General features: G+C 38.4%; 1 protein-coding gene across 5 annotated transcripts in view; it reads right to left on the reverse strand.

The window, feature by feature from the left end:
* OCA2 (OCA2 melanosomal transmembrane protein) overlaps window positions 1-25551 on the reverse strand; it is a 467353-nt gene that overhangs the window by 20645 nt on the left and 421157 nt on the right. For 4 of the 5 annotated variants that reach the window (XM_045795323.2, XM_045795325.2, XM_045795322.2 and 1 more), the window contains exon 24: window positions 2748-3586. The exons of the other annotated variant lie outside the window; for it this stretch is intronic. In XM_045795323.2, the coding sequence (XP_045651279.2) occupies window positions 3502-3586 (85 nt within the window). In that variant the 3' untranslated portion in view covers window positions 2748-3501. Of the gene's footprint in view, window positions 1-2747; window positions 3587-25551 lie in introns of those variants that run through there. 5 annotated transcript variants of the gene reach the window in all.

Consider the following 25551-nt stretch of genomic DNA (forward strand, 5'->3'; position numbering starts at 1 on the left):
ACGTGGGCCTTCTGCAATGGCACAACACATTGAGGGGAAATGTTGGCAAACCTCAATGGGAGAATCACAGTACAGATCCTGTGATTTGGATAAGTCCCTGCCTTCTTATTCTGACTACTCATCTCCACTAAAAGCAACTCCTGGTACAGATTGAAGACCTGATTGTGGGAAATAGTGTGACCAGGCAAGCTGAGCTGCACATCATAAACCAAGTGCCATCTGACCAACCAATCCATAAAGTAGGTCTTCTGTTATGTGGCAGTTAGGACACTGGGCCCAAGCATGTCTGGAAGGCACACATAAATTGCAGGAGGAAGTTGCCCAAATTCCCATGGCAGAGGTGTCTGCTGCTTTGCCACCTCTTCCTCCACCCATGCAGGTATGTGCCTTGAGAGTATATGTGGGACAGGCACCTGTAAAAGGTCATACACAACTAATGCAACTTCAGAATCCTCACATGCAGCAGAAGAGATTTTCATGGTGAATCCAGACTATAAAAGTATGTCCTCATGGTCCTTGTGGGCCCGAGGGGTTCATGCATGAGGTATCAGAACAATTCCAACAAGGATAACTGATCTATGGTGGCCCAACATTTATAACAAAGCTACAGTTTGTCTCTTCAATATTGTGTTTTCCTCTCATGCTGAAACAGAGCTTAATGAGCATTGGATTATTTGCCTACTAATTCTGGAGACAGTATCCGGAGGGAGTATAGACAAACTTGCATTGTCTCCTGATGACAAGAAACCTGATGGCACTTTCACTGTCTCCTTGTTTGCAGATGTGAACTTTTTATCTGCTGAAGAGCAAAACTGGTGGATGGAGTAGTGTATCTTCCATCTGCTCCTTCAAAGCCCACTTTCCATGCTATTTGTCCTGCTCTGTGTCCATAAGAGCTGACTTACGTAAGCAACAACAACAGTTCCTCTTCCGCTCTGGCTTCTGGTTGGCTTTAGCCAATGGGAAGGACATTGGAAATCACAGGGAGGAAAGGGAGTGAAATCAAGATAATTCCCACAGCCCCCTCCCAGCAAAGTGACTCTTGCTGGCTGCAACCAACTGCAGAAGATCACGGCTTCCATCAGTGGTTGCTTGCCATACAGTTCCCTGCATCTCTAGGTTCTAACTATTTCCTCACGTCATCCTTCAACCAGTCCACAGGATTGCACTATACTGGTTAAATTCCCTCTAGGTTACCCAATCTGAGCAGCCATGTGTTTCTAGCCAGGATTCTGACAGCTGCACTAGGAAAATGCAAGATATGAGTCAGGTAGTGTTGAGTGCCCGTTTGATGCTTGTGATCTCTATTTTAAAGTAAAACCACTCATCCCAACTGATGAATTACCTCAGCACTATTCAGGTGCTTAGACACAGGGCCAGAAAAGGGAGAGCAGTGGCTGTTCATTTAAGAGTGGTTTTGAATTTCGAGCAGAAGTAGAAAACTGAGCTAGGAGGGAACTGATGTGGGAGGTTAGCAAAAGGGAGTGGCTGATGAACTGGAGACATCAGTGGAAGAATGTGTTTGGGTGGTGATCTGGAGCAGATGACCAGAAGTGTCAGAGAGAGATATGTGAGATGAAGAATTCAAGGGGTAGTTACCGGGGACCAAGTTCAGATGCAATGAGGCCTGGATGTTGAATGGGGAATGCTGAGAAAGTGAGGGGGTAAGGGGGGGGGGGGATGAGTCAGGAGCCAAAGGTATTTAAGAATGAGAAGAAGTGACTGAGAACTGAGGGTGGCATCAATGAAGAGAGGTGGGAGGTGGAGAGATGGAGGCTGCAGCATCATGGGGGAGAAGAAGTAAAGGGGGAAAGAAAAGCTGTGAGTTAGAAGCAGCAGGTGGGCACAAGGAAGGCACCACCACCACCACCAGGCATGGAAATATGTGGGAGAAGAGAAGACAGTGCCTTTTAGTGAAAGACTTTGGGGACATCTAGGCATCAGCAAGGCAACATGAAAAGGGAGCAGAGCTAGAACAGCTGTCAGGGCTCCTTCCCTGGGAAGTCTGGGGTGGGGGCACCTCTGAAGCACTTAGTCAGGTGCACACAGCAGCTTCTGTGACCAAGACCAGATTTTAAAACAAATTGGTGCTTTGTGTCATCTTTGCTGTCAAAGAATTCAAAGATGGCTCATGAATCCAAAAGGCATATTCTCATAAATTCTCTCCCTACCTTTCAGGAAAGATGCAGGTTGCCATTTAACAAATATAGATTCTAAACTGTAGAAAGGGCACGTTCATCCTGAGAGTGCCAGGGACAGAAATGCAGCTAGAAAGCTCTCTTATTTTCCAGTATTTAGTGCCCTGGAGATCTTAAGACTTTTGAAATCAGACACTTTATACAACTACCACTTCTGAGCAGAGTCCCTAGTAAATATTTTCATCTCAAGGAATCACACACAGTAGACCAAAACCTGAAGAAGAGGTGAGTTTTCTGGGGTATAACAATGGTACTGACCAAGCAAAGCAGAAGAGACCCCAGACCCTCTTGCTCTTTGCTCTCACTATCTCGGTCTCACGTGTAACACTCCACAAGAGAACAGGATTTAATAAACATTGACAGAACCACTGGAGTCTTGTGTGTGTGCAGAGCTGGGAGCATTAACCACACGTTTGTACAATTGATGGAAATAGCATGCACCACCTTCAAAATTGAAGATTATTATTCTAGGCTGTTAAATATGTAAAATATTATTTAAAAAGCAGTTATGACCTTACAAGTCAAATTTCTGCCCTTGTAAATTTTTTAAAAAGTTTTCTTTATTTGAGGGAGAGAGCACAAGTGGAGCGAGGGGCAGAGGGAGAGGGAGAAGCAGACTCCCTGCTGAGCAGAGAGCCTGATGCAGGGCTCGATTCCAGGACCCTGAGATCATGACCTGAGCCAAAGGCAGACACTTAACTGACTGAGCCACCCAGGTGGCCCCCGCGCTTGTAATTGATGACTTAAAAACTCCAGAGAAATACATAAATGGATAAAATGCAATTTTACAGAATGTAAACTACCAAAAGTTTAGGAGACTAACAAATTCTAAACCTTTTGTCAAGATACAGTTTATTTTTCTTAATACATAAAATGTTTCCTTACAAATTGTCTTCCTTTGACGAGGAAGAATATGAATTTGGAGAGTATACAATTTGAATGCTGATTATTTTAACATGGAAAGTGATTACATGAAAAAACTCTAGAAGGCTTCAGGAAAGTGACAGTTAAATAGCACAAGCCATTTGGGTAGAATACTGCATTTGTGTCTTTTCTTACAGAACATAGCAAGATGTGTTTTGAAATATACATATTTTCTTGTAGTGGAATCTTTAGTAAGTTATTTCGTATTTCCCATGATTTTCCAGCATTCACCTGAATGGGTATGGGTGCCAGAATTCTCCACTCCAGAGCACCCTCATGGTAAGCACCTTTTCTTCTCCCAAGAGTGGTCTTGGGGCAGTGTTCTACTGATGTTGGTGATGGGTCAAGTTTCCTTTAGTCTTCAAATGTTGTGTATTTATTAATTCCATCCCATCACGACATGAGCAACAAGGAGGTAACACATCCCAACTGTGCAAGAGACGAGCATCATTGGGAAGCCCAACCTGAAACACAAAGAAAAGTGGATTGTGGTGTCTGGTATCTGGAAAGTACTGTGAGATCTAGACTCATTATTACATTTGTCATTTTGCATCATTGTATTTGTCATGACTTAGGAGCTTTCTGTATCTGCAAAGTCAATCATTTCTTATTTCTAGAAATTGAAAAGTGGGTTTTAGCCTAGGTGATATGGATGCAAACCTTCATTAGATATCCTCCAATGTATGACATTTTGAGATGTGTTTAAAATTTTTGCAAAATTTTTATTGACATTTTATAGCCTCAATTTGTTCATCGATAACATTAAAGTGTTGGTCTTGATAATGACATTTACAACTGCCAATGCCATGCAACTGGACTATTATTTAAATCTCTGCACCATCTTCCAACTGTCCTTCTGAGAAAGCTGGTTTCCCAGAGAGGTCATATTTCTATAGACCCCTGAAGTTCCTAATACTTGAAACTGAAGGGAGCTTCAGAGGTAGGACTGGGAAATAATATCTTGTCTTAGGAAGGGAAGAGGAATGAACAGGAATTTCTTCTGTTTTCAGTGAGGTGCAAGATGTGAGTGTAGGTATGCACAAATACAAAAGAAGTCATGAGAAGATGAGTTTCCCCCCCATATGCCTCTCATAATGTACTTGTATTCCCACAAATCCGTATCCTGGCTAATAAATCCCAATTGATTCTCACTTTGCATTTGGAATTCATGCTTTGAAAACATTGCTTAGTGCTGCATTGTCACTGAGGGAAGTTACTGCAAAGATTAAAGTTTTTGTGCCAAAAAGGCTTAAAAATTCACTGGCAAGAGCCTAGTGTGTGATAATGATAAGAATTATGACATTTTTCCTTTCCCTGGCCATGGGCATGGGGAATGGCTACTCAGAAAGAGCCGCAGCAAGGCTCTCTCCACAAAGTTGTAATTTAAACACAGAAACTGCATCCATAGTGAAACAGTTCCTTAAATTCTAAACCAGAATTGGACATTTCAAGAAGGTGGTACCTTCTATTCTGACAACATTTCTTTTACAAGACAGAAAACCAAAACAACTGATTTCGTAAAACTATCTAAATTTCTTGAGATTAGTAAACTTTGTTTTTTAAAATAGTTGAACATGTCTGCAATAAGTCAACCCTGATCATTGAATTCTGGAAAAATACACCCCAGGAACAGTGTCTGGTCAACTCCAGGCATTACAGATATCATCACAAGCTTTACATGAATGCAAACCCTTCCTTACACTGTGACAGATTGTGTGAAATTGCATCAGTGTTGAGTAAGATGCTGAATACTTCGACCTGGGTTCTGGGACACCTGGCTATGTTTCAGAAACAAATCTGCCTTGCAAGGGATGGATCCCACAAAAAGAAGACATTACACTTGGGGAGTCGAAGCCCAGAAGTTCCTCATAGACGGTTCTGCTGTACTTCCAACTAAGAGTTACTGGTGTCTCAGAGATGGCACCAATCCCGAGAAGGAGCAGCATCTGGGGATTGGTGCAAGCATCCTGACACCATCAGAAGAATGATTGCTCACTTAGCGTCCAGACACCATGGATATCCTCACACAGATGACTGCATCACTGCTCACATCACCTTTCAAGATTAGTATCATTGCACCCACTGTACGGATGGGATTTGAGAAAAGAAGCAGACTTATCCAGGTCACTTGGGTAATCTGCTATGGTGCAGACATTCAAACCCCTTCAGTCTAACTCTAAAGTCCATGCTCTTAATCACTATATATTCTGCTTCCCTGGGGGTATAAGTAAACCATACAATGACAACATACCACTCAGAAATAAGTGAACATCTGCTATATGTTAAGGGTCTTATAGACGTAGACACTGACATTTCCGAAACACAATAATGTAGGTCATACATATTATCCCTATTTTATAGAAGAAGAAACTGAAGCTTAAATATATTAAGGAAGTTTACAAACTATGCCAACACTAAGATCCAGATGATATTTTGGCATATTTTTCTGGCTTCAAAACCTACATGCATTCCCACCACAACACATTAGTTAAGGGCCCAGCTCTTGTCCAGCTGCATGATCTTGGGACATCTCCATGACTCAATTTCTTCATTTTTTGAAATGGGGGTAATAATAGTACCTACTTACTAAGGTTATTATGAGGATTATATAAGTTCATCCCTATAAATGCCTTAGACCAGTGTCTGGTCACATAATGAGCCACCAGAGTGGAGACTGACAAGAGACCCCTTTGTGCCCATTTAACATGACAGTGAGACTCAGACAAGGTATCCAGGACTATAAAGGAGACATTTTAGTATTCATTGAGCTTCAGGAGAATGGATGAACCTAAGCCTATCCTAATACCACCTAAAGTGCCCGAATTAAGGAACCCCACAGTGTACAAACTCCAGCCTAACCAGTGGGAAGAGAGAGATAGAGACAAAAGCAGAAACGAAGAGAAACAGACAGAGATAGAGAAAGACAGGTGAAAGAGACAGAAAGAGAGAAAAGGGGAAAAAAGGAAAGGGAGGAGGGGGGAGGTAAACAAGAATGAAGGGAGGGATGGAGAGACAGAGAGAAAGAGAAGGGAATTTACATCAAATGCCAGCTCTATTATTTTAGATTCCAGCTCCATCATTTGTTAGTTGGGTTATGACATGCCAACAAAAAATAATACTCACATAGATATTTGCATGTACCACAAAATCTCTGAACCCATAAACAAATGTAGAGTAAGGATTCTGTGAATGAAAAAAATGTGCTTTTCCAGTCCAAAGAGAATTCACCTAGGTAAATCACCCGTTTTATAGATCAAGGAACAATAAACTACAGCCCCCAGGCTACTACTGGCCCACTGCCTGCTTTCGTAAAAAAGTTTTATTGGAATACATTCTCTCCCATTCATTCACTTATCATCAAGGGCTGCTCTATCATCTAGGGTGGCTGTGTCTGCCACAGCACAGTATAGTTGAGTAGTTGCAACAGAGACCATGTGGTCCACAAAGCCTGAAAGATTTACTATCTGACCCTTTACAAAAAATGTTTGCCACCCCCTATTGTAGAAAAAGACACTCAGTCTTGGGAAGGTGAAGAAACTTGTCATCTCCTTGTTAGCTCCTACTCAAAATACAAAGTAGTCCCAGATCACCAACCGATAGAAAAGTACCATGAGCCACTACGTAATTTCAAATTTCTAGTACCATGTATTCAAAAGAAGTAAAGGGAAACAAAAGAAGTAAATTTTATATTTTATTTATTTTATTTATGTATTCCAACATATCCAAATTATTATTTTAACATATGATCAACATAAAATTTCTAATGGAACATTTTACATTCATTTTTTTATACTTAATCTTCAAAATCCAGTGTAGGTTTTCTATTCACAGAACACCTTACTTTGACTTGCCACATTTCAAGGCTCAATTGTGTCAAAGCAACTGGGGGACTGTGTGGTCCAATGCAGCTCTGGAGGCTCACTCTTTCTGGCTGAAAACATTTGAAAAGGCAGGTGTATGACCTTGAGTTGATGCATGGGACGCTGGCTCTGGATGGAGCTTTCAGAGAGGATATGCTGGAGCGAGGCCTTCGCAGAGAAAGCAGGTTGAGACAGGCTGGCAGGGGCTCTGCCACCCGCCATGTACATCTCCCTTAGGGAAGCAAGCTCATCAGGGTGTCCTTTTCCTTATACATTTTCGAAGTCACACATACACACAAAGAATCCTCTGATGTTAGGGTCAAGACAAATGACAAAACTGTTTATTGGCAATATGATGGCGGTACTGACAACAGTGGCTATGCTCCGAGTATCTGATGGGTAAAAGACAAGGATGGGGCAGCTCTTTCTATAGAAACTGCTAACGCTGGCATGTTCCTTCTTGGGGTGAGCCCCTGCTGCTTTTTCCTGTGGGAGTGCGGTTAGCTTGATCAGTGTTTCAATGCTTCACTCACTGCCCAGGCAGGGGTCCTCTGGAAGGAGATTTATTTGAAGAGAGGGCAGTAATGACTTCCTGTCACTGCCAGCAGTTCTCTGAATATACACATTTATGCTCCACATTCACCAAGAGCAGTTCCATTTCCCAGAAGATCCATTTTTCTTGCTCCCCAAGCCTCTCAGAAAAGCAATACCTTCACCAAAAGGCTTAGGAAAAGCATATTTGCTCAAAATCCAGCACTGCATTATGCTTTCATTTCCCTCTGGGATTATTTTCAATCTATTCTGGTTCCAAACATCACATTCTGTTACAAAAGACAAAAACACTTGAATGTCAAAGCACAAATCAAGATGCAAAATGTCAGATGGATGCCCAAACGCTGCATTCAGTTTTAGGTTAAAAACGTAACCGTGATGACACACAGTACTCCAAGGAACCGAAGCTTTCAGATTGCTGGGAAACAAGCTGCCCGGAATCATGCCACTTCCGACGGAGGTCAGGCATTGCACTGAGAGCAGAGTTCCCCACACTGAAGAGAGACTGGTTTTCAAAAGCAAATGTTTGCTAATGAAGTCTCCTACTTGAGTTTTAGATTGAAACCATTCTTCCTATTTATTTTTCCTTTCCAAAAGACTTTATAACCATCATGACTATAGGTCTTAATCAAAAGCCATTTCACTGTTGCCTTTCTACAAAGGTAATGCATGTTTCTCAGCAGAATAGCTTCTGCTTCTACAGGAGTGTACAGCTACCCACTTTCCAGAGACCATGGATACCTTGAAAGCCATACTCTTCAGCTCCTTAAACTGTCCTCAGGTCATTCAGGGCCCCAGGACAGGAATTGCTTTCTCATCCTCGGCCATCATTTGAAATTTGAACAGCCTCATACCTCATGTCCTGGATCTCTCCAGGTGACAATTAGCTAATCCTCTTCATGAAGAAAGGCTGAATGAACTTCCACATCTTGGAATAAAGCCCCATCATTATATTTCCCACAGAGAGAGGGGTTCCTGGTGGGGTAGAAGGTAGTGACCGAGAGGGAGAGCTACAGAAGAGAGAAGGCACATCTAAGTAAGGAGGGGCTCTCGTGGTATCTTCAGAATGTTCCCTATCACATTGTGTTGGTGACCAGCTGCCAGCAGCAGAGTTCACATGGCTAAAGACTAGAAAGGATGACAGAGGAACAGCATAGAAATCATGGTAAGGAGGAAAGGATTAAAGGGAAGAGGCAAAGCTTGGCGGGGGAAAGGCATGTGATGATGAAATTGTTGAAATTGTAATAATTTGCTTTTGCCCCCACCAGAATAGACTGAAGTTTGGGTGGTTTCTTTTTCATATGTTCAACCTTATGACATTTATGTACCATCTTTCTAGCAAGCAAAGAGAAAGAATTCGAGAAAACTATGTCTTGTTTTTCTCCTTCTGAGAAAGGCATTTTCATTGCATACTTTGTGCCCACCTCTGCCAGCTCCCTCTGTCTCTTGACCAGCACCAGTGCTCTTGGGCCATCTGTAGAGCTGGGACTCATCTCTCCCTCCACAATATCTGCAGCCAGCCAGCCTCTCCCTTCCATGTTGGGGAAGCCCCTCCCCCCACTGAGGGTCTCCACTGAACATGAATGGGAAGTCAGACAGCCCTGTAAGCACTTGGCATCATGTGAAGACACCCTATAAATGTTCTGTCCAATACCTTTGCTAAAATTTCCTAGCTCCTTCTCCCGTATTCCCATATTTGGAATGTGACCTTCCTTCTGACATCTATTTTTTTTTTTAATTTTAATTTCAGTGTACTTGACATACAGTGTTATATTAAGTTGAGGTGTATAATGTTGTGATTCATCAATTCTATGCATTACTCAGTGCTTATCCTGGTAAGTGTACTCTTAATCCCCTTCACTTATTTCACCCATTCCCCCACACCCACCTCCCCTCTGGTAACCATCAGTTTGTTCTCTATAGTTACGAGTCTGTTTTTTGGGTTGTCTCTTTTTTTTTCTCCTTTGTTCATTCGTTTTGTTTCTCAATTCCACATGAGTGAAATCATATGGTATTTGTCTTCCTCTGCTTGACATATTTCACTTAGCATTAAGCTCTCTAGCTCCATCCATGTTGTTACAAAATGGCAAGATTTCATTCTTTTTATGGCTGAATGATATTCCATTGTGCGTATATACCCCATCTTCTTTATCCATTCATCTGTGGATGGACACTTGGGCTGCTTCCATAATGTGGCTATTGTAAATGGTGCTGCAATAAGCATGGGGGTGCATGTATCCCTTCTGACTTTTTAAAGAACGTATTTATCCGGGTTAAACAGCAACAACATTCCTCATCTACACCCAGCAAGCTTTTATCTTTACCTTTCTTCTTCCCCCTCTTTTGAGTATTGGACTCAAACTCTGGACTGCATCTCTTTGGCCCTCCTCTAAGAACTTTATTCACCAAGTACCTTCTTCTCCCATAGCTTTAATACCTCGTTTTTGACTGGCATCTTCTTCTGGCCTATAAACACCTGGAAATCTTCCTGTGTTACAATTAATTGTTCCTCTCCTCACTCCAACCCTTCTTAAATTACTTAATGACTTTGCTATTTACATTGCACTCTTTGTTGGATAATACCTGGATGATATAAAGAGAAATAACAGTCACTCCCTGCCTATAAGTAGCCCACAGTGAAAAGGGCAACTAGAAGATCAAATTTGCAATACAATATGGTGAGTACTATACAAAGGCCCATACTCAGGGTTCTGAAGGAAAGCACCAAAAGCAAGCAACTCTTTCATTGGGTGGTGCCCAACTGGTGGATCTGAGGGACTGAACAGAACAGAGGTAGTGTGTAAGAAAAATGACTTTTGCGTTTGCTGTTCAACAGAAAATGAGAATTTAGCAGGCAAAGAAGAGGAGAATGGATGTGAGAAATTTCGAAGAGAAATCCATATGAATCCACTACTTAAAATAACGTTGATGATTTATATTTTCCCAGAAAAACATTAATTTTATAAAACTTTTTTATTATCACACTTATATAATGTCCTAATATAATTTTAATCTTTATCTCTATAGCTTTATTCCCTTTTTTTAATACCTCGTTTCTGCTTTCACTCTTTTTCTTGATTGATACCAAAGCTTTATCTATAACATCAAAAACATTTACCAAAAAAAAAAAAAAATCACCTCTTGGCTTATCAGTTCTACTGTTTATAGTCTTCTTGTTTGTATATGTATTTTGTGGGTTTTTTGTTTGTTTTTATTTAAACTTCAGTTAGTTAATATATAGTGTAATATTAGTTTCAAGTGTAGAATTTAGTGATTCAACACTTACATATAACACCTGGTGCTCTCACAACAAGTGCACTCCTAATCCCCACCACCTATTTCACCCATCCCCTCCCCACCTTCCCTCCAGTAACTATCAATTTGTTCTCTATAGTTAAGAGTCTGTTTCTTGATTTGCCTCTCTCTTTTATTCTCCCATGATCATTTGTTCTGTTTCTTAAACAATCAATCAGCTGCCAGTAAATCATAGGGGTGGAGGCCACTTAAAGCCTGGTGGTGTGAATTGAATTTGCTGCATACCTTCAACAAGTAGCCAACCTCCCTGAGGCTAATATTCCTATAAAATAGTATTTTGTGCAAAGAAACTTAAAATACAATGTATAAAGCCATGATTAAGGTCTAGTACTTTATAAATGCTCTTGAAATAGTGAATACTAATTATCATTGTTTTTGTTACTACTACCACAAATTCTATTAATACAATTACTATTACTTCTATTATTATTATTGTTACTTCTTTTGATTTATCTTTTGTAAGGTGGATCACCTTTTTCCTCTTATTTTTAATTAACAAAGCAATGCAAATCATTCATGGTAGTCAGAGACTGTGGCTTGTAAATATCCAGTTATTAAATCATGGAGCTTGTCTTCACAGCTTAATATACAATAGATTTTTGTAGCTGTTTTGTGGACTCTTAAAAAGAAGGCATATTCTCCATAGAAAAAAAAGAGAGTCATATATCTAATATTTCAGTTCTCAGAAATGGATAGTGTCCCGTGAAAGTCTTCCATTACCAATGAAGCTTATATTAATTTCTCCTTTCATTCCTGACTGAACTTATTTTGTACATTTGGTGATATTATTTTTGGCAGGTAAAAACTATTATATTGACTCTGTCCTATTGACATTTTTAAAAATACTTCTATATTTTACATTAGACATGTTTCTACCGTTGTTATCTTTTCAATTGTATTAGCTAGATTTACTTTATTTACAGTTTTATTTTTAACCTTTCTATATTACCCTGATCTCTGTTTTTGAAGCATAATCCAGCTAGAATTTGATTTTATTCTCTATTTTTTATTCACTTTTTAAAAAAGATTTATTTTTTATTTGAGAGGAGGGAAGGGGCATAGGGAGGAGAGAGAGAATCTTAAGCAGACTCCATGCTGAGCTCAGAGCCCAACAATGTAGGGCTGATCTCATGACCCTGAGATCCTGACTTGAGCCAAAACAAAGAGTTGGATGCTTAACCAACTTAGCCACCCAGTTAATGATATATTTGACTATTACTGATATATTTGACTTTCCTTATATAACCTTGGTTTATGTTTCATGTTTTAAAATCTTTGTTTCCTTTTTTTTCTGTTTATTATACTTTTGGCTATATAAATTTTATTGATTTGCCTTTATCAATACAGTGATTTAAAAGTTAAATTCCACTAATAGTTACTTCTAAGTGCCTAACAATGAAGAGATAAATCCATATACCTCGAATACAAAAGATAAATAAATGAACCAGTATACTTTGACCCTCCTATGCAAGACAAATAAAACAGGAAGTTTTAATTTCTCTCCATAACCCCTCAACATATTCTGGTCTTCATTAATTCAATATGAGATTATAGACTCAAGTTACATTTATTAAATTCTTACTATTTACAATATATATTTTCTGTTGAGAAACATTTTGATTATTGAATTCTGTTTTATATTTCTGTAAGTATGCATTTAATTGATTTTACTATTTATGATTAACCATTTTCTCAGCACAAATTGCACAGCTTAAGTGCTTTATTCTGGAATACATATTTCAATAATCACTTTCAGGAAATGATAGCAGTGGTGTCGTTCTTGAATTGTGACTCGCCTGATACATTGATGATGATGAAGAAAAAGGAGGGCATTCTAACAATTATAAAACAGCAGATGACATCCATGAGTGATAACATGTCAGGCAGCCAGATTTATATGCATTAGCTCAGCTAATCCTCACAAAATACTATGATAGGTAGTATTATTCTCCACTTTTAAAGATAACAAGGCTAAGGCCCAGAGAGGTTAAGTAACTACCCAAGATCACACAACTGGTTAGAAACAGAGACAGAAAGGTTTCTGTAACTTTAGCAGATAGATGGAACTTGATCGGACTTGAAACTAGAACCCTGGGATCATAGCCATTTCCTATCCAAACTTTGTTATTGGGTATTTAATAATATTCAGGAGTTGGAGGTCCTCTTAGTTCTGTTTTCTATTTTTTGTGCATAAGGGTCTTAGATTCTTACAGAAATGTTATCTTTATCATTGTTATTAAAAATACTGACAGGCTGTGTCATAGCATGAATATCATTCAGTTAATTTTATCTGTGATGTAGTATATTTTGATGTACATTCCAAAATCAGTTTTTGTGTTTTTTTAATATTCAGGTATATTTTCTTCAATTATATTTTGATTATTGCTTTTAAATTTTTTAATTTAATTATTCCTTTTAAATTAATTAATTTTTTATTTTTTTAGATTTTTTTATTTATTCACTTGACAGAGAGAGAGAGACAGCCAGCGAGAGAGGGAACAGAAGCAGGGGGAGTAGGAGAGGAAGAAGCAGGCTCCCAGCGGAGCAGGGAGCCCAATGCGGGGCTTGATCCCAGGACCTTGGGATCACGCCCTGAGCCGAAGGCAGACGCTTAACGACTGAGCCACCCAGGCGCCCCCATTCCTTTTTAATTTAATCATTTTATTTGCACAAAGTCCCCCAAGAGCTTGTTTTCAATAAACATTGTAGACTGTGATTTGATATTCATATACATTACAAAATGACCACAATTAGTCTAGCTACCATCTGTCAGTAATACAAAGTTGCAGTGTTTTCACTGTGTTCAGATAAATACCTAGAAGTGGAATTGCTAGATCATATGGTAGTTCCATTTATAATTTTTTGAGGAAACTTCATACTTTTCCACCGTGGCTGCAATAAATTACATTCCCACCAACTGTACACAATGGTTTCTGTTTCTCCACATCCTCACCAACACTTATTGTTTCTTATTGTCTTATTGTCTTTTTGATATCCATTCTGATGGGTGTGAAGTGCTATCTCACTTTAGTTTTGATTTGCTCTTCCCTGATGATTAGTGATGTTAAGCATCTCTCCATTTGTTGGTTGTATGTCTTCATTGGAAAAATGTCTATTCAGGTCCTCAGCACATTTTTAAATCAGATTTTTAAATATTGAGCTGTATGAATTCTGTACATATTTTGAATGGTAAGCCCTTATCATCATCATTTGTGAATATCTTCTTCCATTTACTAGGTTGACTTTTCATTTTGTTGATGGTTTCCTTCACTGTGCAAAAGCCTTTTAGTTTGATGTAGTCCCAGTTGTTTATTTTGTTTTTGTTATCCTTGGTTGAGGAGACAGATCTAAATCTTTTTTTTTTTCAAAGATTTTATTTATTTATTTGACACACAGAGAGAGAGACAGCCAGTGAGAGAGGGAACACAAGCAGGGGAGTGGGAGAGGAAGAAGCAGACTCCCAGCAGAGGAGCCTGATGTGGGGCTCAATCCCAGAACGCCAGGATCATGCTCTGAGCTGAAGGCAGATGCTTACCACGGAGCCACCCAGGCGCCCCTGACAGATCCAAATCTTGAGGAGCAATCCAAAATATTGTGGAGATTGATGTCAAAGATCTTATTGCCTATGTTTTCTTCTAGAAGTTTTAAGGCTTCAGGTCTTACATTTAAGTCTTTAATCCATTTTGACTTTATTGGTGTAAGAAAGGGGTCCAGTTTCATTCTTTTGCATGTAGTTGTCTGGTTTTCCCAGCACCACTTATTGAAGAGGCTGTCTTTCCCCCATTGTATATTCTTGCCTCCTTTGTTTTAGATTAATTGACCATATAAGTGTGGTTTTATTCCTGGGCTCTCTACTCTGGTTCATTGATCTATGTGTCTATTTTTTTTTTTTTTTTTTGCCAGTACAGTACCATTTGATTACTATAGCTTTGTAGTATATTTTGAAATCCAGGAGTATGACACCTCAAGCATTATTCTTCTTTCTCAAAATTGCTTTGGATATTTGAGGTCTTTTGTAGTTCCATTCAAATTTTAGGGTTATTTTTTTCTAGTATTGTGAAAAATGTCATTGGTATTTTGATAGAGATTACACTGAATTTGAGGATTGCTTTGGGTAGGATGGGCATTTTAACATTAGTTCTTCTACTGTGTTACCACAGTATATCTTTCCATTTATTTGTGTCATATTCAATTTATTTCATCAATGTCTTTTACTTTTCAAAGTACAGGTCTTTTACCCACTTGGTTAATTTTATCCCAAGGCATTTTATTTCTTTGATGCAATTATTAATGGGGTTGTTCTCTTAATTTCTTTCTGATGGTTTATTTTTAGTATATAGAAATACAACAGATTTCTGTGTATTGATTTTGTATCCTACAAATTTTTTGAGTTACTTACTAGTTCTAATAGTTCTTTGGTGGAAGCCTTAGGGTTTTCTATATATAATATCATATTATGTGCAAATAGTGATAATTTTACTTCTTCCTTACCAATGTGTATGCCTTTTATTTTCTTTGTCTAATTGCTGTCGCAAGGACTTCCAATACCATGTTGACTAAAGATGCCAAAGAGTGGGCATCCTTGTCTTGTTCCTGATCTCGGAGGAAAAAATTCAAGCTTTTCACTATTCAGTATGTTATCTGTGGGTTTGTCATATATGGCCTTTATTATGTTGAGGTACGTTCACTCTATACCCACTTGGTTGACAGTTTTTATTATAAATGGATGTTGAATTTAGTCAAATGTTTTTCTGCATCTACTGACATGATCATATGATTTTTATCTTTCATTTTGTTTATCCTTTATTTTGTTAATATGGCATATCATGTTGATTTGTGGATACTGAGCAATCTTTGCATCCCTGGAATAAATTCCACTTGATCATTGTGAATGATTCATTTAATGTTGAATTTGGTTTCCTAATATTTTTTGAGAATTTTTACAACACACTTCATCAAGGATATTGGCCAGTAATTTCATTTTTTTGATAGTGTCTTTGTCTGGTTTAGGTATTAGGGTAATGCTTATCTCATAGAATGAGTTTGGAACAGTTCCTTCCTCTTCAATTTTTTGAAATAGTTGGAGAAGAATCAGTATTAACTCTTCAAATATTTGGTAGAATTCACTGGCGAAGCCACCTACCTGGTCCTAAACTTTTGTTGAGAGATTTTTTTCATTGATTCAATTTCATTCTAGTAATCTGTTCAGATTTTCTATTTCTTAGTGATTCAGTCTTGGAGGGTTATGCGTTTCTAAGAATTTATCTATATCTTCTAGGTTGTCCAATTTGTTGATGTATAACTTTTCATAGTAGTCTCTTATACTCCTTTTATTTATGTGTTACAGTTGTAACTTCTTTTTCATTTCTAATTTTACTTATTTGGGCCCTCTCTCTCTCTCTTTTCTTGATGAGTCTTGCTAAAGGCTTATCAATTTTGTTTATCTTTTCAAAGAACAAGTTCTTAGTTTCATTGATCTTTTCTAGTAGGTTTTTTTCCCCCTTTGGTTTCTATTTCATTTATTTCTGCTCTGATCTTTATTATTTTCTTCCTTCTACTAATTTAGTGCTTTGTTTGTTCTTTCTTTAGTTCCTATAGATGTAAAGTTAAATTATTTATTTGGTATTTTTCTTAAGTCTTGAGGTAGGCTTCTATCATTATAAATTTCCCTCATAGAACTGCTTTTACTGCATCTGATAGACTTTGACATGTTATGTTTTCATTTTCATTTGTCTCCAGGAATTATTTGAGTTCCTCTTTGATTTTTTCATTGACCCATTCATTCTTAGTAGCATGTTGCATAATATACATGAGCTCGTTTTCTTTTTTCCACTTTTCTTCTTATAGTTGATTTCTAGTTTCATAGAAAAGGTGCTTAATATTATGATTTCACTCTTCTTAAAGTTCTTAAGACTTGTTTTGTGACCTAACATGTGATATATCCTGGAAAATATTCCAAGCGCACTTACGAAGAATGTGTATTCTGCTATTTTGGAATGGAATGTTCTATATATATGTATTAACTCCATCTGACACTGCTTCCTTACTGATTTTCTGCCTGGAGGATCTATCCATTGATGTAAATGGAGTAATAAAGTCCCCTATTATTGTATTCCTATCAAATTCTCTTTTTATGTCATTTAATATTTGCTTTATATTTTTAATTGCTCCTATGTTGGATGCATAATTATTTATAAGTGTTACATCTTCTAGCTGGATTGAACCATTTTTCATTATGTAATGCCCTTGTCTGTCTCTTGTTACAGCCTTTGTTTCAAAGTTTATTGTGACTAAGGATGTACTGTATGGTGACTAACATAACATAATAAAAAATTTTTAAAAAATAAAGTTTATTTTGTGTGATATAAGGATTGCTACCTCCTTTTTCTTTTCATTTCTACTTGCATGGAATATCTTTCTATCCCTTCACTTTCAGACTGTGTTTGTCTTATTTTTGAAGTGAGTCTTTTGTAGGTGGCATATGTATGGGTCTTTTTTTTTTAAATCCATTCAGACACCTTATGTGGTTTTACTGGAGAATTTAGTCCATTTACATTTAAAATAATTACTGAGGGTGGTTCCAAGATGGTGGAATAGTAGGGGGACCCTGAACTTGCCTCATTCCGAGGATACAACTAGATAAAACTTCAACAATTTTGAACAACTAGGAAAAGGATGGGAGTAGTACAGAAATCATCTGTACATCTGGAATAAGTGAATTTGGCAGAAGCAAGTTTCAGAGCCCTGAACTGGGGTTTGAGGAACTGTGGGGCTGGGAAGGGGAGGAAGTCCAGAAGCCCAGTTCACAGAGCAAAGTCAGGGAGAAAGTTAGAAAGATTGGAGTGAATTATGACCCTTCAATAAACTGTGGTGAGTGGATCCTCGGGTTGCTCAGGGAAGGATTGCTCCCCTTTCTGGAGGGCATTTGAGGAGCATATTTGTCCTCTCCGGAGACAAAGGGATAGCCATTGAGGGGAGACTGTAGCGGGCTCAGAGGGGTGCAGAGCGCAGAGAAAAACCTCTTAACTTTTTGTTGTGAGCCACAATAGGTTTGAAACTCTCTGTGTGCACCTTTACAGCTGCTTTTCTGGGACTGGCTGGGTGCAGCACAGAGGCTGGAGTGGCTTGCAGACAACTTGGCTGCTGCTTTTTGCTCTGAACCACAATAGATGGAACGTCTGTGCTCAAGCCTTTTCAGCCACTTTTCTGGGACTGGTTGAGCACAGAGCAGAGGCTGGGCAGGATTGCAGATAACTTGGCCCCATCTCCTTGCTCTGAGCCACAATATCCTGGAACCTCTGTGCATGAGACTTTACAGCTGCTTTTTAGGGACTGGCTGGGCACAATACAAAGACTGGAGTGGATTGCTGATAACATGGCCACCACGTTTTGCTGTCTGCTACAATGGATTCAAGCCTCTGCAATAGCTTTTCTGGGACAAAGGGGAGTAGGGGACTGAGTCAAGTGCAGATGGCTGATGGCCTGGCTCCAGCTTTTCGCTGAGCATTACAATAAACTCTAGTCTCAGCACATGCACTGTGTGAAGGTTTTTCAGGGGCAAAACAGTGATGGGCATACCCTGAACCTCCTGCCTGGGAATGGGAATGGGTGTACACATTACCAGGCCTTTTAAAACTTGGAGTTTTGAATTCCAGCCACTGGCCAGAGATAAAATACAGGAGATCTGTGGATCTGGGCATGGTGATGACCCAGACACAGACAGGTTAGGCCAGGGAATTGACAAAAGCCTGGGACATAGGAGATTGCTTGCTTTTCTGGGAGGGCCTCCTGAGCAGTGGCTGCTGGGAGTTCCACCTCCTAGGGACAGGGAATGAGGTGATGCCATATTCTACCTTCTCCACCACCACCCCCCTCTCCTGCCCACCAGCACAGTCAGACTCCAAAGAGAAACAGTGCCTCTAGTGAAAGCTGGAATCCCCTACACTAAACCCCACCCCCTGACCTGACAGGAGCATCTTTCCAAGGGCAAGTCAGCTTGTGACCTAGCACAGCAGGCCTCTCACTCAGAAGACAAACATAAACCCTAGCATATACCAAGTCTACTTATTAAAGAAAGCTCCAAAATCTCAGCTTCCAGCTTAATGTCATAAACAAATCAAAACATACCTACTTAAAGGAACAAACACTCCCAGCTACAAGCAAGGCGGAACTCTATAAAGGGAGGAGCATTGGGAAAGACCAGTCAAAACACAATAGGAGAGTGTACACAGCATAAACCAGAATCGCTTCCTGAAGATATTGTTGTTATTTTTTATATTATTACTGCTGTTTTTGCCAGGGTTTTTTCTCCTTTTTTCCCCTTCTTTATTTTTCTTTCTCTTTCTTTCCTCTTTTTTTTTTTTCTGGAAAAAATAACTAGGAGGAGAAATTAAAAAAAAAAAAGAAAGAAAGAAAGAAAGAAAGAAAGAAAGAAAGAAAGAAAGAACGAACCAGAGGTAATACTCTCTGCCATAGATTTAATTGATGTGGATATAAGTAAGATGTCCAAGTTAGAATTAAGAGTAACAATTATAAAGATAGTAGCTGGGCTTGAAAAAAGCACAGAAGACACTAGAGATTTCCTTAGTGCAGAAATAAAAGAAATAAAATCTAGTCAGGCCAAAATAAAAAATGCTATTACTGAGATACAGTCTAAAATGGAGCCTCTAACTGCTAGGGTAAATGAGGCAGAAAACAGAGTCCATGATATAGAAGACAAAATGATCAAAAGTAAGGAAGCTGAGGAAAAGAGAGAAAAACAACTACTGGATCATAAGGGGAGGATTTGAGATTGGTGATACCACAAAGTGAAACAATATTAGAATAATTGGGGTCCCAGAATACGAGGAAAGAGAGAGGGGGTGGGGCAGAAGTTTCATTTGAACAAATTATAGCTGGTACTTCCCTAATATGGGGAAGGAAACAAGCATTCAAATCCAGGAGGCACAAAGAACCCCCCCCCTCAAAATCAATAAAAACAGATCAACACCCTAACATATATTAGTGAAGCTTGAAAATTTCAGATATAAAAGGAAAACCTGAAAGCAGCTGAGACAAAAGGTCCTTAACCTACAAGGGTAGAAATATTAGACAAGAAGAAACTTGGCAGGCCAAAAAGGATTGGCACAATATATTCAGGGTGCTAAATGAAAAAAACAAAACCAAAAATGTGCAGCCAAGAATACTTTATCCAGCAAGGCTGTCATTCAGAATGGAAGGAGAAATAAAGAGCTTCCAGGACAAAGAGAAAGTAAAAGAATTTGTGATCACTAAAGCAGCCCTGCAAGAAATATTAAAAGGGATTCTTTAATCAGAAACCCCAAAAGTAACATACACCAGAAAAGAACAGAAACAATATACAGAAACAGTGACTTTACAGGTAATGGCACTAAATTCATATCTTTCAATAGTTACTCTGAATGTAAAGGGGCTAAATGCTCCAATCGAATGACGCAGGGTGTCAGATTGGATAAAAAAGCAAGATCCATCCATATGCTGTTCACAAGAGACTCATTTTAGACAAAAAGACACCTCCAGACTGAAAGTGAGGGGATGAAGAAATATTTATCATGCCAATGAACAACATAAGAAAGCTGGGGTAGCAATTCTTATATCAGACAAATTAGATTTTAAACCAAAGACTATAATAAGAGATGAAGAGGGACACTACATCAAACTTAAAGGGTCTGTCCAACAAGATGTAACAATTGTAAATACTTGGGAGCAGGCAATTATATCAACCAATTATAACAAAATTAGAGAAACATGTTGATAATAACATAATAAGAGCAGGGGATTTTAAAACCCCACTCACAGCAATGGACAGATATCTAAGCAGAAGATCAACAAGAAAACAGGACTTTGAATGACACACTGAACCAGATGGACTTCACAGATATATTCAGAGCTTTCCATCATAAAGCAACAGAATATGCATTCTTCTTGAGTGCATATGGAACATTCTCCAGAATGGATCACATTCTGGGTCCCAAATCAGGTCTCAACCAGTATCAAAAGATTGGGATTATTCCCTGCATATCTTCAGACCACAGTGCTTTGAAACTTAACTCAATCACAAGAGGAAATATGGAAGGAACTCAAATACTTAGAGGTTAAAGAGCATCCTACTAAAGAATGAAGGGGTCAACCAGGAAGTTAAAGAAGAACTTAAAAACTCATGGAAACAAATGAAAATGAAAATACAACAGTTCAGAACATTTCAGATGCAACAAATGTGGTCCTAAGAGGGAAGTATATGGTAATACAGGCCCTTCTCAAGAAACAAGAAAAGTCTCACAATACACAAGCTAACCTTAAACCTAAAGGAGCTGGAAAAAGAACAGCAAGTAAAACCTAAACCCAGCATGAGAGGAGATATAATAAAGATCAGAGCAGAAGTCAATGAAACAGAAACCAAAAGAACAGAACTGATCAACAAAACTAAGAGCGGGTTCCTGTGAAATAATTAATAAGATTGATAAACACTTAGCCAGACTTATCAAAAAGAAAAGAGAAAGGACCCAAATAAATAAAATCATAAATGAAAGAGGAGAGATCACAGCTAACACACAAGAAATAGAAACAACTATAAGAACATATTATCAACAACTATATGCCAACAAATAAGACAATCTGGAAGAGACGGATGCATTCCTAGAAACGTATAAATTACCAATACTGAAACAGGAAGAAATAGAAAACCTGAACATACCCAGAACCAGCAAGGAAATTGAAGCAGTAATTAAAAAACTCCCAATAAACAGTCCAGGGCGAGATGGCTTCCCAGGGGAATTCTACCAAATATTTAAAGAATTAATGCCTATTCTTCTGAAGCTGTTTCAAAAATAGAAATGGAAGGAAAACTTCCAAACTCTTTCTATGAGGCCAGCATTACCTTGCTCCCAAAACCAGACAAAGAGTCCACGAGAAAGAAGAATTACAGACCAATATCCCTGATGAACATGACTGCAAAAAAAATTCTCACCACTATACTAGCCAATAGGATCCAACAGTACATTAAAAGGATTATTCACCACAACCAGGTGGGATTTATTTCTGGGCTGCAAGCATGGTTCAACATCCACAAATCAATCTTTTTGATACACCACATTAATAAAAGAATGGACAAGAACTATATGATCCTCTCAATTGATGCAGAAAAAGCATTTGACAAAATACAGCATTCTTTCTTGATTAAACCTCTTCACAGTGTAAGGATAGAGGGAACATACCTCAATATCAGAAAAGCCATCTACAAAAAGCCCACCATGAATATCGTTCTCAATGGGGAAAAACTGAGAGCTTTTCCCCTAAGGTCAGGAACATGACAGGGATGTCCACTCTCACCACTGCTGTTAAACCATAGTACTAGATGTCCTAGCCTCAGAAATCAGACCACAAAAATAAATAAAAGGCATTCAATTTGGCAAAGAAGAAGTCAAACTCTCACTCTTTGCAAATGACGATACTTTATGTAGAAACTCCAAAAGACTCCACCCCAAAATTGCTAGAACTCATACAGCAATTCAGCAACACAGCTGAATATAAAATCAACCGACAGAAATCAGTTGCATTTCTATACGTTAATAATGAGACAAAAGAAAGAGAAATTAAGGAATCAATCCCATTTACAATTGCACCAAAAACTGTAAGATACCTAAGAATAAACCTAACCAAAGAGGTAAAAGATTTGTACTCTAAAAACTACAGAACACTTATAAAAGAAATTGAGGAAGACAGAAAGAAATGGAAAAACATTCCATGCTCATGGATCAGAAGAAAAAATATTGTTAAAATGTCTATGCTACCCACTGCAATCTACACATTCAGTGCAATCCTTAATCAAAATACCATTGACATTTTTCACAGAGTTTGAACAAATAATCCTAAAATTTGTATGGAACCCAAAGAACCTGGATAGCCGTAGAAGTATTGAAAAAGAAAACCAAAGCTGGTGGCATCACAAATCCAGACTTCAGGCTGTATTACAAGGCTGTAATCATCAATACAATATGGTACTGGCACAAAACCAGACAGATCAATGGAACAGAATAGGGACCCCAGAAATGGATCCTCAACTCCATGGTCAACTAATCTTCAACAAAGCAGGAAAGAATATCCAATAGAGAAAAGACAGTCTCTTCAACAAATGATGTTGTAAAAATTTGACAGGGACATATAGAAAAATGAAACTGGACCATTTTCTTACACCATACACAAAGATAAATTCAAAATGGATGAAAGATCTAAATGTGAGACAGGAATCCATCAAAATCCTAGAGGAGAACACAGACAACAAACTTTCAACCTCAGCAGCAGCAACTTCTTGCTAGACACATCTCCGAAGGCAAAAGAAAGAAAGGCAAAAATGAATTATTGGGACTTCAAGATAAAAAGCTTTTGCACAGCAAAAGAAACAGTCAACAAAACTAAAAGGCAACCTACAGAATGGGAGAAGATATTTGCAAATTACATATCAGATAAAGGGCTAGTATCCAAGTTCTATAAAGAACTTATGAAACTCAACACTGAAAAAACAAAGAATCCAGTCAAGAAATGGGCAGAAGACATGAACAGACATTTCTCCAAAGAAGACATACAAATGGCCAACAGACACATGAAAAAATTCTATATATCACTTGGCATCAGGGAAATACAATTCAAAACCACAATGAGATACCACCTCACACCAGTCAGACTGGCTAAAATTAACAACTCAGGACACAATAACTATTGTGGAGGATTCAGAGAAAGGCGAACCCTCTTAACACTGTTGGTGGAATGCAAGCTGGTATAGCCACTCTGAAAAACAGTATGGAGGTTCCTCAAACTGTTAAAAACAGAGCTACCCTACCACCCAGCAATTGTACTATTAAGTATTTACTCCAAGGATACAAATGTAGTGATCCAAAGGGGCACCTACTCCCCAATATTTATAGCAGCAATGTCCACAATAGCCAAACTATGGAACAAGGCCAGATGTCCATCAAGAAATGAATGGATAAAAAAGAAGTGATATATATACCTCTTTAAACAGAGATGGATGGCATCCAAATACACACACACACACACACACACACACACACACACACACGTGCACACACACACACACACACGAATATTACTCAGCCATCAAAAAGGATGAAATCTTCCTATTTACATAGACATGGATGGAGCTGGAAGATATACTGAGCAAAATAAGTCAATCAGAGAAAGACAATTATCATATGGTTTCACTCACATGTGGAATATAAGAAACAGTGCAGGGAATCATAGGGAAAAGGAAGGAAATCTGAATGGGAAGAAATCAGAGAGGGAGACAAACCATGAGAGACTCTTAAGTATAGGAAACTGGGGTTGCTGGAAGGCAGGTGGTTACTGGGTGATGGGCATTAAGGAAGGCACATGATGTGATGAACACTGGGTATTATGTACAACTGATGATTAACTGAACCCTATATCTGAAACTGTTGATGTGCTATATGTTGGCTAATTGAATTCAAATTTTAAAAAAGAAAAAATAATTATTGACAGTTATGTACTTATTGCCATTTTAAAAAATTGTTTTCTGGTGGCTTTTATGACTTTTTTCTGCTCCTTTCCTCTTCTTCTCTCTCTCTCTCTCTGTCTCATCCCTATGATTTAATGAATTTCTTAGTGTTCAGTTTGTATTCTTTTCTATTTATTTTTTGTATGTCTTATGGGTTTTTGCTTTGTGCTTATCACCAGGTTCATATATTATAACCTATCTACATAGCACTATATTTTTAGTTGGTGGTCACATAAGTTCAAATTCATTCTAAAAGCACTATATTTTTACTTTATCCCACATTTTATATTTTTTGATGTCATATTTCACATCTTTTTATTTTGTGCATCCCTTAATTATTATATATGTACTTGATTTTACTACTTTTGTCTTTTAACAAAATACTAGTTTTATTAAGTGTTTGATCCACTACCTCTATTATATGTTTGCCTTTACCAGTGAGATTTTTTTCCCATCATACATTTTCTCATTTCCATTTATGGCCTTTCTTTTTCTGCTTAAAGAAATCCCTTTAATATTTCTTGTAAAGCTAGTTTAGTGGTGATGAACTCCTTTCATTTTCACTTTTCAGGGAAACTCTTACCTCCCCTTCAATTGTAATGATGTCCTTGCCAGGTAGAGTATTCTTGGTTGCAAGTTTTTGTTTTTTTCCTTTCAGCACTTAGAATATATCGTGTCATTTCCTTCTGGCCTGTACAGTTAGTACTGAAAAATTCCCTTATATGTAACTAATTTCTTTTCTCTTGCTGCTTTTAACATTATTTCTTCATCTTTAATTTTTGTTCCTTGATTGTAAGGCCTAGCACCAGCACCTGCTATGGGCATGCTGGTGGGTGGAGTTATCTTCCTGTCATCTGTGAGGCCCCACTGGGGCACGGTGTTGTGTGGGGCTCCTACGAGGTGCTCCTCTTGGCATTAGCAGTCTAGAGGCAGGATTCCAATAAGGTGCCCTCTAGTGCTGGGATCAGCACAGCAGAACAAGTTAGGAAAAAAAGGGCTGCTCTCAGTGTCACAGTCCCTGATGTAAGGCCCAGCTGCCTCCTGCCTCTCTGGCAGCTGCTCCAAGATTAATAAGTGGATCTCCTTCCCCTATGGTCTATGAACATTTCTATCCAGTGTTTTTGTGCCAGTTTCTGGGTCAAGTGTGTTTGCA

The sequence above is a fragment of the Ursus americanus genome, chromosome 28, assembly GCF_024610735.1.
Source record: "Ursus americanus isolate L20-20 chromosome 28, mUrsAme1.1.p, whole genome shotgun sequence".
Lineage (NCBI taxonomy): Eukaryota > Metazoa > Chordata > Mammalia > Carnivora > Ursidae > Ursus > Ursus americanus.